This window comes from Tupaia chinensis, unplaced genomic scaffold (genome assembly GCF_000334495.1).
Source record: "Tupaia chinensis unplaced genomic scaffold, TupChi_1.0 Scaffold149448_1, whole genome shotgun sequence".
Classification (NCBI taxonomy): domain Eukaryota; kingdom Metazoa; phylum Chordata; class Mammalia; order Scandentia; family Tupaiidae; genus Tupaia; species Tupaia belangeri.
Window position 1 is genome coordinate 1611159 of NW_006209292.1, and position 17470 is coordinate 1628628.

General features: G+C 44.2%; 1 protein-coding gene across 1 annotated transcript in view; it reads left to right on the forward strand.

Moving 5' to 3' along the window:
- Window positions 1–1147: 1147 nt before the first annotated feature.
- Window positions 1148–17470, forward strand: part of LOC102501990 (uncharacterized) — a 143122-nt gene continuing 126799 nt past the window's right edge. The window contains 2 exon segments of the mRNA XM_027769373.1: window positions 1148–1640; window positions 11656–11737. Of these exon segments, the coding sequence (XP_027625174.1) occupies window positions 1148–1640; window positions 11656–11737 (575 nt within the window).

Sequence of the window (17470 nt, forward strand, 5' to 3'; positions counted from 1 at the left end):
CAAGAGATGACCCTGCAGGTTTCTGTAAACATTCATAGTCAACTGACTGTTAGTGCCTTTTCTTAACATAAGCAGCTCATCGTGCAGCTCCCAGGACCTGAAGGAATATTTGCTTCTTAACCAAGATGCTTTGCTTTTAAAAGTGCCATTGTGCATTCAGGGCTCTTAAGCGACAGAACAACTCAGCAAGAACTCCATGGTCCAGAAGGAATTCAGCAGCCTCCAGGCAGCTCTGGAACTCTTGGTATAGCTCCTAAATCCAAGAGGTTACCAGGACTTATAATATTTGAAAACCACATGCCTAAAGACTTTCCTCCCCCTCGTCCATTCAGTGGCTATTGGTTGGGTAAATTGCACCCTGGGCAGAGGGAGAGACAACTCCCACCTCCCCTTTGCCCACCAGCCCCATGTCCACCTAGATCAGTGATCCTCAGGTAACCCACCTGTCTGATAACAGTAGGCAGATGCAGAAACGTCGCCATTTCTGTCATCTTACAAGTAAATCAAAGCCTGGAGAGGAGTTCCAGGAGAACCTGGGGCCCAGTTCTTCAGTGCCTGGCAAGGCCTTGCCTGAGTTGGCCCTGCATGGGCCATCAAACTGGGCTCTAAGCACACTCATTAGCCATTCTCCACTCCCCCAGGCACACTGCCCCCTCACCCGCCCTTACCGTATCCTTCTCAAACATAGGCATACATGGCAGGCTGACCTCTTCATCTGGTAATGTTCCACTCCTGCTTCTAGGTACCCTCCAATGTAACTCTCCTCAGCTCACACTGTCCTCTGGGCCCTGCCCCACACCAGCAGTCAGCATGTTAGACTAAGATCATTATCTTGAAGACTGCCTCCCCATGGGTGGTAGGCTCCTTAAGGATAGGACCCACACTTTAACAAGTCCCCCAGTTGCTGGGAAAAATTGGGGAGCATAAAGTGTTGGTGAAATTGATAGAAAAGTGAGAGAGCTGAGGCTGGCCACTGGAGAAGCCAAATTCAGGAGTTCTCTCCAAGGCTACCTTTCATTTGTCACTTTGAAAGATGAGTATTCAGGAATTAAATGGGACAGATTTCTACCCATGACATAATCAATGTAGGACCTTTTACTGCCGAGTACAGAAACAGCCCAAGTGTAGGGAGCCCCTTGCCCAACGCATGGATTACATCTGGTTGGCCTCTGCTGCTTTTGAGGGGAGTCACACTGTTATCAGCTATTTGGACCATGCAGAACGAATCCTTGGTGAAAGCAACAATCTATGTCTCCAAAGGTCTCAGCTCATTTGCTCAAGCTCAACCTGCCTCTCTTACCAGCTATCATCCCAGAGGACCCAGCCTCCTGCCAATCAGCCCAGTCCTGGAGTCTCCAAAAGCAGTAGGGTGGCCGCTGCTCCCAGGAGCCAGGCCATGGCCACCCTGATGCAGACAGGACCTCTCATCCATCTATTTCAGGGCGGAAGGGAAGAGGTTCTCCTTGGGGACGCTCTGAGCAGTTTGGTGCTCAGGAGACTTCCCATAATACATCTAGCTGCCCTGCACATTGTGGGAAAGGACAGGCGGGCAGAGATGGAAGGAGGTAGGCAGGCGAGGACAGCCTCACCAAATGCCAGCCCTGGTGCAAAATCAAGAGTCACAGAGTGGGATCTCTGCTGTAAGAGACATTTGGTTGTGATATGGAAGGCAAGGTTGCCTGATTTCCAGCATTACCAAAGGGCATCAAGTGCACATGGCTACCTCCAGCAGACCTGGCCAGATTGAATACACATTCCCAGATAGCTCAATCTTAGGCAGCCAGCTCCCAGGGAGAGAGTGGCACCAGACTGAACAATCTTGGTGGGAAAGGTAGGAAGCAAGCTTGCTGCACAGATGCTGCCAGTTGCATGCACAGGAGGGCCAGAGAACTTGTCCCTAAGGTGATGCCCTGGCCCCCAGTGTGGCAGTTTTCTGATGGCAAAGGGATAGCCCTGGTGCTGGATAACACCATCCAATTCCTTCTATTGTGCTCACCCTGCTCGCTTCCTGGGCTTCTGGGCTGCAGCCTGTGTCACCAAGGATGAGCAGGGGACAAACTTCAGGAAAAGATGCTTGTGGCAGGCCTTCTGCCCAGCTGTAGCCTGTAAGCATGACTGTGGGCTGGATGTGACTGTGAGGCAGTAAGGGGCACAAACTGCCTGGAACTGGGAGCACTGCCTCCCAGACTCAGCCCTTATGCTACCAGGCTGCAGGATCTGGGGAGCCAGGCTGCTTCTTGTGGTCTCCTTTTTCTCCCTATCAAATAGCAGGAAGTTCCTGGTTAGACCACTCTGGCTTTCCCCAGAAGAGCTATTGCCCAAGGTCTTCCTAAGTTGTCATTGGCCAGTGTTCTTCTATGGGAGACCTGGAAGGACCCTCAGAGGCCATCTACTCCAATACTTCCACTTTACAAAAGAGTAAACTGAGGCCCAAGAAGGAAGTGTGTTTCTTGAGGTGCCCCTGTTACTTCCTTTCATCTCTCCTTGTTTTGAACTCAACTTTTGACTTGGAGATTCACATGTGGTTGTAAGAAATAATCCAGGGATCAGCCAGTGGCATGGTGATTAAGGAGCTGGATCCCACATGACTGATGCATGGCTCAAGTGCTGGACCCAGTGGCTTGAAAAATATGCTGGGCATGTTTGTGTGTGTGCCCAAAATCCCAAGTGGAGAATGGAAGAGAAAGGATTGTGGCATGACTATCCCCCTAGGAGGGTGATTTCTCATTTTCTCTCTTTTTATCTCTCTCTGGTGAGTGTACGTGCCCTTTAACAAGAAATAATCCAGCAAGATGCTTTTTATCTTTCCCCATAATGGGGCAGATCGCATATTCAAAATTAGTCCAAGATGGGGGTGGGGTGAGGAATGAGGAAACAGAAATGGCTGTTGGTTCAAAGCCAGGGCTGACATGCTTTATCCTGAGCTGAAACTGCAAAAAAACCACATTTCTTTCCTTGCCTTTTTCCTAATTTCAAGGCTACTGAGAAAGTGGATTCTGAACATCCCATTTTGCCCATTTATCTATTTGATTTCTCCCATGCTTCCTCCACCCCCTCCTTCTGCCCCCACTTTCTTTCATTTAAAGAATGGCAGGCTCCATAAATGGAAGCTACTGAGAAGCTCAGCCTCCACTCTGCTCTGGAGACCTCCCAGCAGCCATCTGCCTGCTTAGCCATGGCAGTCCACTTGGCTAAAGCATGTGAATTGTCAGTGACGGACTTTCTGTGGAACCTTCATGTCTTTCCGGTACTCCCTTCTTCCAAGGCTCCACAGATGCAAGCAGTTGTCACTGATCATCACTTATCATAAAGACCAACTCTTGTCAGGTCTCAATCGTCAGGCCTTATCCTTATTTTTTCTCAAATTCCTAAATACCAGCAAATGATTGGAATACATTTTGACAAACAACAGCATTTAAGGGACATTTTTTGGGGTGAGGGGAAGAAACTAAGTCTTCTTTCTTGGGATGGACTATTTTTTTTTGAGAGGTTTCTGCTATAGGGCGTGTGCGCTCGCCAGAAAGACAGAGAGACAGAAAGTGAGAAATTGCACCCCAGGAGGGATGGCCACACCACAAACCCTTCTCCTCCATTCTTCTCTCAGGATCTTGGGCACGCACGCACATGAACCCAGCGTGAATTTAAGCCACTAGGTCCAGGACTCAAACTGTAGTCAACTACAGTTGGGAGTCCAGCAATGTAGTCATTACACCAACTGCTGGTCCCTGTTTTGGACTTTTTTTTTTTAACAATCTCTTGAGTACTGATCACATTTCCATTTGGCTTTCCCAGTCATGGGTAGTTAGTCCACCATTGTCAGAAGGGGGCCCCCGAAGAGGCTCTCATGGTTTGCATAAATGCTACTTTAGCAAAGCTTTTTAATTCTCAGCTATAGAGAAAACCGAAGATAAATTCCGGAGCAAAACAAGATGGGCAAGAAAACTGGACTGCTCAAGAAGATAGTGCATGAGTGGGGATAAGGGTGTTGTCTCTTTCTCTTTCTCTCTCTCCCTCCTTTCTCTTTCTCTCTCTCTCTCTCTCTCTCTCTCTCTCACACACACACACACACACACACACAGATGGGCCTACGAGAGAAGAGTAACCCATACAGAACCAGGAGCTAGGGCGTTTATAATAGGAGCCCTGCCATGGTCATTCCTCCCGGCCTGAACAGTCTGGGACAGTGCTGTCTAATAGAACTTTCTGTGATGATGGGAATGCTCCAGATCTGTGCCATCCAGTATGGAATATCTATGCTGTTAAACTGTAATTAGTTCCACTGAGGGACTGGATATTTCATTATATTTATCATTTTTTGAGAGATTTTTGCTATAGAGTGCATGCACTTGCCAGAGAGAGAGAAAATGAGAAACCATCTTTCAAAGGGGATGGCCATGCTGCTTCTCCATTCTCCTCTTGGGATTTTTGGGCACGCATCTGGCATCAGGTCTGGGACTTGAAACTGCAGTTGGCTATATGGGAATTCAGTGCCATAACCACTATGCCACCTGCTGGCCCCATCACTGTATTTACTTTAAAGTTAAGTCAATAAAGCCACATGTAGTTAGTGGCTACCAAAATGAAAATGTGCAGGTCTATAATTTGCATAAGCCCAGACTAAATCCCTTGGAACTTGCCCACTCCTACCCTGTCCCCCTGCCACTTCAATTTCTTCAATGGGGACTTCCTTTCTGAAAAGGTTGCTGGGTTGCTTTCTCCCACTAAGGAATTGGTCAAACCCTAAATACACCAATTTCAGAGGCTGAACAAAAGGCACTGCCTAGGCTTGTCAAGCATCTTTTTTTTGAGGATGCAGGAGCCCATGAGCATGATGAGCATTGCTAACTGACTAGCCGGCCGCACCATACACTTGGGGTCAGCCGGGAGATCCAAGGGCATGGCTGTGTCCTCAATTACAAGGCTTCTCCATTGTGAAGGCTTGCTCAGTACCTGAGAAGTGGAAGTCTGTACAGAGCTTAGGCAAGGGAGAGGAGAAGTGAGAGGTTTTCAAGCCCTGTAACCCAGCCCCAGGTCCCAAGGAGAAAACTGAGAACCCTGATTTCCTTGGGCAGAGCTGAATGGAGATATCAGATCATAGCATCACAGAGAATTCCCCTGGATTTCTGAAAGTCCAACAACTCCTGAAGGATTTATTGAGTGGCTGCATGTATCACAAAGAAGGTATGAAAAACCCCACAGGAGCCTGCCGTCTACAGTCCAGAGCACCAACATCAAAGTAGACCCCTCTACTCCCACTTAGGAAGGGAAGGCAGGCTGACCAAGGTGGGGCCTATCTATTTTCACTCGATGACTTTCCAGAGCTCAGGCCTGCTGGGGTGGACCCCTAACTCCTATGTGGCAAACTTTGGCCTAGATCATACAAAACCAGGAAGGCTACTGTCTAAGGACCCCAAGACCAGTGTAGTGTGGGTAGGGGGATAGGAGGTGGGACAGTTGTTTCGAGGGGAAGGTTAGAGGAAGGCTCAAAGAAGCAGAAGTGGAGGGGACTATAAGGAAGAGTTGTTGAGAGTCAAAAAGACCTGGGTGCAAATCTCAGCTTTCCCATATATTGGTCATGACTATGCAGTTAATCTGTTTCCTCACCTATAAAAGGGAAAATGGAAGTAGTAATACTGCACCTGTATTTTAGGGCTGACATGGGGAAATGACTAAATGAAAAGTTAGGAAAAAAAGTATTTAGTCTATACTGGACATATTAAGGCCTTCATACAATGTAAAGTTTCTTGTAATTAAAAAAAAAAAAAAAAAAGGTAGGCCATCCCAGGCAGCCAAGGGGCTGGGAAGAGAAGGGCAGTTTTGATCAGGCCACAGCAGAAAGAAGCAGAGACTATCTCAATTAGGCAAGGGGAAGTAGAGTCATGGGAGAGGAGTCTGGGCACATAGATCACAGAGGGACTGGAAAGTCATGTCTGACTTTGGACTATAGGCTGTGAGGAGCCATGGGATGATTTGAGTGAGGGAGTAACATGGTCTGAGTTGTGCTGGAACAATATAGACAATGGAAAATCAAGAGGGAGTTTGGATGCCTCATTCTACCAGGTCACTCGGGACGAAGCCCTGGGAATTCATGGCCTTGTCCAATTCCCAGGAAGGAGGATCCCAGTGGAGCCTGATTTTGTGGTGGCATGGTGGAAAAGAGGTACCAGATGAGTTGCTAACCTACCAGCTGTCTACACCACCAAGCACTGAAGGAAACCACTCTGCAGGTCTTACCTCTATCACAGGGTTTCTCGTTTGAATTTCATGACTGAGCAAAGTCTTTGCAACCACTTAACACCAAAGAACACCAGGGACAGCTGGCTCCTATGTGAGAGTTGGGCTATGTTTTAGTCCAATTTTCTGTTGATAGCAACTGAATACCACACTAGGTAATTTATACAGAATAGAGGTTTATTTAGCTAATGGTTTGAGAGGTCCAAAGTCAAGGGGCCACATATGGTGAGGGTTTTCTTGTTGGTGGCAACTTTCTGCAGAGTCCTGAGGTGGTGCAGGACATCACATAGTAAGACAGAGCAAAAGCAGAGCATGTATGTCTATTGTTGGTGTGTCCATCTCCTTATAAACCCACCAGAAGTCAATTATGGAGACCCCATTCTGCTGACTTCATCTCAAAGCCTTTATCTCTTAATTCTATGCTTGGATTAAAACTTTTAAAAACTTTTTTTAGAGAGATTTTTGCTATAGGGCACATGCACTTGCTGGAAAGACAGAGAGAGACAGAGAGACAGAAAGCAAGAAATCACTCCCCAAGGGGGGGATGGCCATGCCACAGTCCTTTCTCCTCCTTCTCCTCTTGGAATTTTGGGCACATACACACACACACGTGCCCAGCATAAATTTGAAGCCACCAGGTCTGGGACTCGAACTACATAGGAGTCTAATGATGTAACCATTATATCATCTGTTGGTCATAGTTTGCACCCTCTTAATCCCACAAATATATTTAATCACATGAACCTTTGGGAGATATTCAGACCATGTCAGGTTTCCACACTGAGGCAAGCTGAGTGCTTTCTTAGCCCTATCTCATGTGGTGATTCTTCCCAGACTCCACCTTGGGAACAAATGGTTGTAGCATCATATTCCTCAGAAGCACAGGGATAAGAAGAGGCTGAGGTGGGGGCCCAGCAGACTGGATGCTAGCACTAGAGAGAGCCCAGTAGCAGGCAGTCAGGGGAGCAAGAAGCAACATTACGAATTGTATTCCAGGCTTGGACTCTGCCTCCTGTCCTGTCCCATCTTCCATCTAGCTCCTTGCTATTGCTCAGCACATGAACCTATGGCTACTGAGTTCCATTTTCCTGACAGACAGGTGGATGGATGCCCCATGCCTCCTGATTGGGATCCCTCCTTGACAATTGGACAAATGTGCATAAAGAAGCTTGTAGGTGGAACTGAAGAGGCCTCAGCTTGTATGGTGGTGAGACCGGGGGCCAGGAAGCATGGTCATGCTTAAAGTACTAGAAAATACTGAAGATGAACCTGAAGGCCTTTAACCTAATTTACCTTCCCTAAAAGGTCTAACTCTTTAGAAATGAATACTCCTCCCAGGTACTCCCATTGGTTCTTCTGGGAAACTTTCTTTCCCTTCACATGATCACCAGGGTGCAGTGACATTGGAGGCCAGCACTGACTGGCCTTCCACAGCAAGCCTATAGGAGTTGTTATCCTCAAGAAAGCTGGAAAGAATGCCAAGATGGCATAAGCTTCTATGCTCTGGTAGCAACACATGCTTTTACCTTCTAGGAGAGCCAAGACTTTTGATAGGTTGTTGGAGAGTGAGCCTTACACCCATCTAGAATGTTCTAGTTGGTGCCAAGCTATTTTGTGATTTTTGTTTCATGACCAAATTATACAGCCAAAATTGCAAACACCATGCCAACTCCTAGCATGAGTATCACTTTACCCGGGTAACAAGTATGACTGTTTAAAAAGTATGATAAATAACACAGTTTATATCTGTTTTTGTATATTCCATAAGACACACACAGACTGAAAACTCCAGAGAGACAAGAGACCTAAGGGACCTTCAAGGCAACCTCTACACTTGGGGGAAGAGAAAGCTCAGTGCTAGAATAAATGAAAATACAGTAGCACCCTTTGAATTTGGTTTTTACTTTTTTTTTGAAAGAGAGAGAGAGAGATTTTTGCTATAGGGTGCTTACACTCACTGGAGAGACAGAGAGAGAGACAGAGAGGCAGAAAGTGAGAAACCACTCCCCACGGAGATGGCCACACCACAATTCGTTCTCCTCCATTCTCCTCTCGGGATTTTGGGTATACACACACACAGGCACGTGGCACAGGCACCTGGCATGAATTTCAAGCTGCAGCACTTGAACCAAAGTTGACCATGTGGGAGTCTGGCACCTCAACCACTACACCATTTGCTGGTCCCATGGCTTTTTCTTTTTATTTGCAAAATCTTTCACCATCACTTGAACTTTCCCATGCACTGCGAGTGGTAGTATGTGCAGTGGATAAAGTGTGTAATCAGGAAACAGATCCCTGGAGATGGAAACTTATTCATGTGGCCTGGGACAAGTCTCTTAATTTTTCTGAGCCTCAATTACCTCTTCTGCAAAATGTGCTTGTTGTGAAGATTTTATGAAATCATATGTATAAAGTGTTTAGAGCTGTTTGGCATGTTTCCAGGTCTGGGACTCAACCTGCAGTCAGCCATGTGGGAATCCAGCACATCAACCACAGCACCACCTGCAGGCCCCATGGATACATATTTTTAATCTTATTAAGACCCATGAGAAGGACCAGCAGATGGCATAATGATTACATTCCTAGACTCCCACATAGTCGAGAGCAGTCTGAGTCCCGAACCTGGTAGCTTAAAACTCACGCTGGATACATGTACATGCATGCCCAAAATCCTCAGAGGAGAATGGAGGAGAAGGAACTGTGGCGTGGCCATCTCCCCCGGGGAGTGATTTCTCGCTTTCTGTCTCTCTCTGTCTCTTTGGTGAGTGCATGTGTCCTTTAGCAAAAATCTCTCTCTCAAACAACAACAACAACAAAACCAAGAGAGCACCTGAAGTGGGCAGAGCAAGATTGCTAACCCATTTGACAGATCCAAAAACAGGCTTGGAGAGTTTTGCTTGATTTTATATAACTAATCAGTGATAGAGCCAGGAATCAATCCCAGATCTCTGGACTCTGTATCCTATGAAGATCCCTCCTGCTTGCTCACCAACCTCACTTACAATAAGGTCAAAGAAACACCTAGTTTGTTAGCCTAGGCTACAGTTAGAATAATACTATCATACATATTGCATATATTTCTTTTAAGATTTGGGGTAGCTTAAAATAGAAATACAAATAAAAAGGGACAGAGGAACTAAACCTTTGAGACAGAAGACAGAAATGTTCAGAGAAGGGAGCAAGATCATTTCACTGAGACCTGAGGCTGAGAACACTGGTTCCAAAATACACTTGGCTTGAGCTTTTTGGCAGCCACAGGAACAATGGGATCCTGTGTGGTATTGCCAATAGGAAAGTGTATGGATTAACGAGTGACCTGGGATGGTAGTGGTGGGGATGGGACTGGGTGCATCATTGCTGAATACATTCTACGGCTGGGCTGCACAGACAGAGGAAAGCCAGGTCCATGTGTATGAAAGGTGCCATTCCAGAGATGCCACAGTCATGTAGACATGGGCCTGCCCTGGGGCACCTGTGCTAGAGACTTCAGAGGCAGCTTGGTCATACCAGCTCTCCAGCGGGAGGCATGCACATAACAGACCAGGTCTATCAGGGCTACATAGAGGCCAAGGGGCTAGAAAATACTCCTTCAGGAGCTGGTTGGGCTTCAGTGGAACAGAGTGGAGTGGGGTTATTGGCATCAGCAAGGAGCCAAACGAAGTTGGTTCCAAAGAATGCCAGGCACTCCATATGAGTCCAGGCAGGCAGGTATGTAGGGCTCTAAAGCTCAGAGGTGCTCTACTCACCACACACCTTTGCCATCAGCCACCTAGACCATGGCTGGAGCCCATGCTTTATTCACCAGTACTAGGGCTAGGACACTGGGGATGAAAAAGCTCTGAAGAGTTGGGAGAATGGAGAGGATTCAATGTCTTTGAAAGCAGTAACTTGGGGACACTTTGGAAACAGCACAGCATCAAATCGTATGCATATTCTTACAGACTGATTATCATCTCCCCCAGGTTCATTTGTTGAAGTCCTAATCTACAGCACCTTGGAATATAACTTTATTTGAAAATAGTTTTGTTGCAGAGGTAACTAGTTAAAATGAAGCCCTACTAGAGTACGGTGGGCCTCTAATCCAATGTGATCAATGTTCTCATAAAAAGGGATAATTTAGACACAGAGACAGAATTATAGCATTGAGCTTACTTTAGCTGGGACCATTTTGCCACCTTGGCATATTATGGCTGCATCTTTCCTTCCAAACAGAACATCATGTGAAAATGAAGGCAGAGATTGGGGTGATGCTTCTGAAAGGCAAGAAATGCCAGAAATTGCCAGAAAACTATCAAAAGCTAAGAGCGGCATGGAGCAGGTTATCACTTGCAGACTTCAGAAGGAATCAAGCCTAATGACACCTTGATGTCAAACTTCCAGCCCCAAGAATTGTCAGATGGCACATTTCTATTATTTAAGTCATCACTCAGTTTGTGGTACTTGGTTTCAGCAGCCTCAGCATACTAACACACATGCACACTCACATACACCTACACCCCCCTTATAGGTGTGAATTCCATTTTCCAGGCCTGAAACACAGAAGAAACATCCCTGTAGGAAGAGGGTACATCAGGGCTATGTGTATGAAAAACTAGCTGGGCTTAAGTTGACTTCCCATTTATGTTTTACGGTGATTGTGGAGGTACATAATAAAAACAAATCCTTACCTTCTTTTAGTGCTCTATAGCCTCAAAAGCACTTCCATATTCACACTACAGCTTAAGCCCCATCCACAGAGAGTGGTGGGTGGCATGAGCCCGAATTTGTAGAGGAAAAAATAATGCTGGAAGGCATTCTGCTTTATCATAGGCTGCATGACTAGGAAGCCGGGGGCAGTGCGCATGCTCCTCTCTGCCAGCCCAGCCTGTCAATGTTCTTGTACCTGGGGGTAGGTGCAGAGGTAATATGCACTTTCTGGGAGAGGACAGGGATAATTGTCCAAGACAAAATCAAGTTGACTTCTTGGCACTTCTCCCTTAGTGTCCTCTGAATCAGCATGATGGCATCGTGCTTACTTTAGTTGTGACCATTTTGCCACCTTGGCTCATTATGGCTGCATACTTCTTTCCATTGACTCCAATTATCTTTCTGCTTAATCCTAGGGCAATCCTTTCTCCCACTGGGGCAGTACTTGACAGGAATTAAACCTCTTCCATGTTCCTTATCGCATTTGCAACTCATTGAGTTCTAAGAAGGGAGGCAGAGCATGTACCTCATTTTACCACTGAGGCAAAGAAAGGGGAAGTGATTTGCTCATCATCACTGAGGTACTTGGGGTCAGAGTTGGGGCTCAAATTCCAGTCTACAAGGACAGTGATGCTTTTATAACAATGGATCTTGATTACTGAGCACCAATTATAAACCAGGCACTGCCCGAGGTACTTGGAGGACACTGTCTAATTGAGCTCTTTCATTTTCCAGATGAGGAGATTGAGTCTTATGATAAGAAAGGCAAAGGCAACCTGTTCATAGCTGAAAGGTGCATAACAGATGAATCCAGGATGTAACTGCAAGTCTGGTTGACTCTGTAGCCTGGCTTGACACAGTCACCCAGTGTTTTCTTCTCTGAGTTGCTTCCAGAGATAAAGTCTGGAACAAGTGGCCAGACTGTCTTTTCCCAGCCCCCTGTGGATGTCTGTAAGGAATGGCCCAACTGCTCATCACCCAGCTAGCAGGCCAGTAATCCATCTAGGAAATCCCCTGGCTCAGGACCCAGTTAGTGAGGGCTATTTACAGACAACCTCATTCCTTCCTCTTAACTCCTAAAATTTGAAGGCCAGCTCTCTTGGAGCCTTATGAGCAGCAACTATCCAGGAAAAGTCCATTGACACCTCCCTCTTGTGCAGAGCTGGCCTGGAACCCAACTGGCTTAAACCCTCTTGCTGCCCAGTGCAGGCGATAGGAGCCCTTGCGAATGAGTCATCCTTGGAACCTTTCTGGGCTTCACATAAAAGGGTTCATGAAAGCAGCAGTTCCTCTGTCCTGGGATGTTCTGTTCACTGAGAGGAATCTATAGAGGTACTGAATGGGGATGTGCAGAGGCCCCACCTGCTGGAGTTGGTGATGAAGCCCCCCCGCCTGTGACACAAGAGCTTAACCCTTAAGGATAGTTCAAGAGAAAGAGAAAAATCTTCCTAGAGAGAAATAAATAATTTTTCTCTAAGAATTGTAAGCTCTGGAGATTTGCAAGGGAAGAGCACAGATGCTAAACTAACATGCTGGGGAAGAAGGCAGGTGCCAGGCTAAATAAAGAAATGTGAGCACATACTCAGAGAACAAGCTCCTTTATTTCCACAGGGAGGCATAAATGTATATTAATGAAGATTCTGAATGACAAGAAATCAAATAATGACATAAACATCACAGTAAACACCAAAACCCTAGAGTTGGCTGAAAGGATTCACTATGGAAGGGGCAGAGGATTTCTGATTGTGTGCCCTACTCTGCAGTCCTGTAAATCTTCACAAAAGACAAGAGCTCTGCTTGTAGAGTTGGAAATTGACATTGTATAAATAAGAGAAGCTCCTGGATTCAGGCATTGATATTGAGAGAAACCCTAGGAAGCCATTGCATTTGCTCAAAGGCACAAGAGCAAAGAAGTGGGATGATTCATGATCTAAGCAAAAAGCTCTGTATGAAGTCTGAAGGAATGGTTTCTTGGTACCAAGAGGCTCCCCAAGATATAGTGAAGAGAGACAACTGGAGAGGGAACACAAAGGACAGCCTCTTCACATGATCTCCATACTGCAAGGGGAAGGATCTTTGCTGCATGGCAAGTGAGCACATGGGTGTGAGTGTCTGTTGTTTTCTTCTGACCTATTTTCTATTTCACTTTTATACAAGTCAATGCTCAGCTCTCTTCTGCTGGCCAGAGAGGCATATATGGGACAGTTTGTACCAATGTCACAGAATCCTTCTCTGGACCTGGGATGGACATCTATCACTTTTTAGCTGTCAAGTATCATTACTTTCTTGCAAGCTTTGAGGAAACTGAAAGTATCAGTTACTCATTTTTCTATATTTCTTTTGAAGCTAGGATACAGTACATGACATTGGCTCAGGCAATCAGATTACATGTCAGTGCTAAAGAGAAGCAAGACCAGTAGAAGATATGCTTCAGCATTCTATTTCCTGATGCAGCTATACCAGAGGCCAGCTATGGTGATGTTCGTAAAGAAGCTACAGAGTCTACTCCTTCATAGTGCAACAAAGGTGTTCTCATGATACTAAGTCTGTACCATGATTTTGCCTGTGGATATGGTTATATGGCCACCAAGACTGAATCTCTAATCATCCCATCAATTTTGTAAGCTACCCAATATCCTTCCAGAGCTAGTTTCTGTTGCTTACAACTAAGAACTCAGAGAATCTAACAATCCCTCTTGAGACTCTAGAATATATCCTTTCCTGTTCTCTCCACAATCCCAGTCATCCTTTGAGAGCCAACACAAGTCTCTTCTCTTCTAAAAAGAATATTCTGTTCCATTCATTCGAATAGCATCTCTTGAGTTTCTCTCATGATCCAGGAACTATGCTAAGTGCTGAGGATGTAAAGATAAATTGGATCCTGAGTTTTCATTCAAAGAGTTCCCATTATAGTGATAGATAAACAATGGAAAATAAATTAGTGTAGAGGATACATTAATCCCTGGTTCATGGCTACGTGACCATGATGGAGAAATCAGAGTTGAGAAGTTGAGGCTTCCACTTCTGGTAATGGAAGACTAGCTTTCCCACTAAAGAGCAATAAAAATTCTAGTCAAAATATTTTTTTAAATGTCTATAAAATATTGAAGATATTAAAAGATAATAAAGATTATAGGGGTAAGATATAATACAGCAGAAAGGTGAGTGCAACATTTCTCTTTGGTCAAGAGAAATAGAAAGTATAAAAATAGAGTTAAGTAGAAACATTACAACAAAAAATATAATAAGAAAAACAATAAACTTGATAGATAGATGTAACAACAGATAGCTTACAACTAAAGAAATAAAAGTGAAATGGAAAATAGGTCAGAAGAAAACATCCAGAATAGAAACAAACATAAAACATGAAGGAGCAACTAAGAGACATAAAAGATATAATGAGAAGGTCTTACCTATGTGCAATTGGCACCCAAGGAGGAAAGAAAGAAGAGAGAACATGGTAGCAGAAGAAATATTTGAAGAGCTAGTGGTTAAGCATTATTCAAACTAATAAAAAGTATCAAACCACAGATTCAAGAGGCCTATGAACCTCAACAAGGATAAATTTAAAGAAAAACACAGGCACATCATAGTAAAGTTGCTGAAATAGAAAACAACAATAAAATATCAAAAGCAGCTATGATTAAATTATGTGATACTTGGGATTTACTTTGAAATGATGCAATGGTCCTGGGAAAAGTTTGTGGGGTTATAGATAAAAAATATGGGGAGATTTGGACACGTGTTCCAGTGAAGGGCCTTGCTGGTCACCTGCAGCTGGAAGGCTTTGTGGATGAGACCCATGGTTCATCCTCTCCCCTACTCGCCTTTGAATTCTCAGGTGTATTGCTTGGGACTTTGAGATGACATTGTGCCTCTCCCACCCTATCTGGACACTTGTTCCAGTGAAGAACCTTGCCAAATGGCAAGCCACCTGAGGCTGGAAGATTTTGTAGCTAAGATCCATGGCTCATCCCCTTCCGCACTTGCCTTTGAACTCTCAGGTATGTTTCTTGGGACTTTGAGATGACCTTGTGCCCATCCCTCCCCCATCCCAACATTAGTTGGTGATAGAATACAAAATCAACATCTAAAAATCTATAGCACTTCATGGACAAGTTAAATGAGGTAGAAATGAAGAAAGAAATCACTTTTACCATAGCCACAAAATGTGTCAGATACCTAGGGATAAACCTAACTAAGGAATTCAAAGACCTTTGTGAAGAAAATCTTTGAAAAGATATTGAAAATGGCACAATAAAGGTGAAAGGATATCCCATGTTTAACGTAATTCCAATCAAATTACCAGAGACATTCTTCACAGATCTAGAAAAGACAATCACAGAATTTGTCTGAAATCATAAAATACCTCCTATTGCCAAAGCAATCCTGCATAAGAAGAGTGGAGTGGGCAACATCTCACTCCCTGACCCCAAAGTGTACCATAAAGCTGTGATAAAACAGCATGGTATTGGCACAAATACAGAGAGGTGGGCCAATGGGATAGAAAAGAGACCCTAGAAATAAACTCCAAAACATACAGCCAATTGATTTTTGACAAAGGATACCAATCAATCCAGTGGAATAAAGGAAAACCTCTTTAGCAAATGGCATTGGGAAAACTGGGTATCCACCTGCAGAAAGATGAAACTGGATCCCCATCTTTCACCATTAATGAAAATCAACTAAAAATGGACTGAAGATCTGAACCTAAGATTTCAAACTATAAAACTACTGATGGAGGGACCAGCAGTTGGCACAATGGCTATGTCACTGGACTCTCAAGTAGTTGACCACGATTCGAGTCCTGGAACTGGTGGCTTAAACTCATGCTGGGCCTGTGTGCGTGTGTGACCAAGATCCCAAGAGGAGAATGCAGGAGAAGGGATTGCGATGTGGCCATGCCCCCTGGGGGGGGTGATTTCTTGCTTTCTGTCTCTCTGTCTCTCTCTGTCTTTCTGGCAAGCGCATGCGCCCTATGCAAAAGCCTCTCCCCCCCCCCAAAAAAAAAATAAACTACTGGTGGAAAACACTGGGGAAACTTGGGAGACATTGGGGTAGAAAAGACTTCTTAAATAAGACTCCCAAAGTACTGGCAATAATCCCAAAGTAGACAAGTGGGATTACGTCAGATTAAAAAGTTTCTGCATAGCAAAAGACACAGTAATTGGTGTGAATCAACAACCCTCAGAATGGGAGAATATTTTTGTAAACTATGCCTCATATAAGAGACTGGTAACCAGAATACACAGGGAACACAAGCGGCTTGCCTGAAAAGAAATGATTAACTCAATTAAAATATGGGAATGGGGCCGGCAGGTGGTATGGTGGTTAAGGGCACTGGACTCCCACAAGGCTGACCAAAGTTTGAATCCTAGACATGGTGGCTTTCTCTCTCTCTCTCTCTCTTTGATCTTCTCTGATAAAATTAAAATAAATGAATAAATAAATAGAGTTAAGTAAAATAATTATTTTTTAAAAAAGAAACACAGTATATAGATATAAATACCAGATATAGTGTGTGTGAAAGAAGAGGGTCTGAGGAAGGATATTTAGAAGAAAAATAAGGAGGCAAAGCATTAATGGCACAAAGAAATGTGGTATTATCTGTTGAAGATATTTTGTATTTTTATCAACTGTACTAGGGAAAAATGTTCACCTGTTAAAATATCTATTTTGTAAGCCAAATAATAATGTGATTGAATGTATAAAAGAAAATGAAATGAAAAAATAAAAAAGAAACAAGCAAACAAGATAAAAAAGATGGGAAATGAGCTGAACAAAAATCTCTCGAAGGAACACAATGAACAGCCAAAAAGCGTATGAGGAAATGCTCAACATCCCTCATCATAAGGGAGATGCAGATTAAAAACACAATGACATAACACCTAACCCCAATCAGAATGACAAAGATTAAAAATACAAAAAATGTTAAGTGTTGGCAGGGTTGTAGTGAAAGGGGAACTCTCCTACACTGTTCAGGGGAATGTAAATTGGTCTAGCCACTGTGGAAAACAATACAGAGATTCCTCAAAGACCTAAAAATAGACCTACCATATGATCCAGCAATCCCATTTCTGGGTATCTACCCAAAGGACAGGAGAATGCTCAATCAGAAAAGCACTTGTACAGCAATGTTTGTTGCAGCATTATTGTCAAGACATGGAACTAACTTGTCCACAAACAGATGAATGGATTGAAAAAATGTGGCACATATACTACATGGAATACTATTCTGCCAAAACAAACAAACAAACAAACAAAAAACAAGACCCTGGTATTTGATCGAAAATGGTCGAATATGGAAGATTTTTTGCTGAGTGAAACAAGCCAGGCTATGAAAGAAAGATATTATATGTCTTCACTTAACATATATTGATTGTCTGCACTGTATGGTAGAGACTGAAAGATTGGAGGACAAAAAGACAGTGAAAATAGTTATGGATGCTGGAGACAGTGTGGAAGGAAGGTTGGAGAAGGGAAGAGCATAAAGGAGGAAATCAGGGAGAAAAAAGAGAGGCAAGACATATGTTGGACACAGAAATGGTTT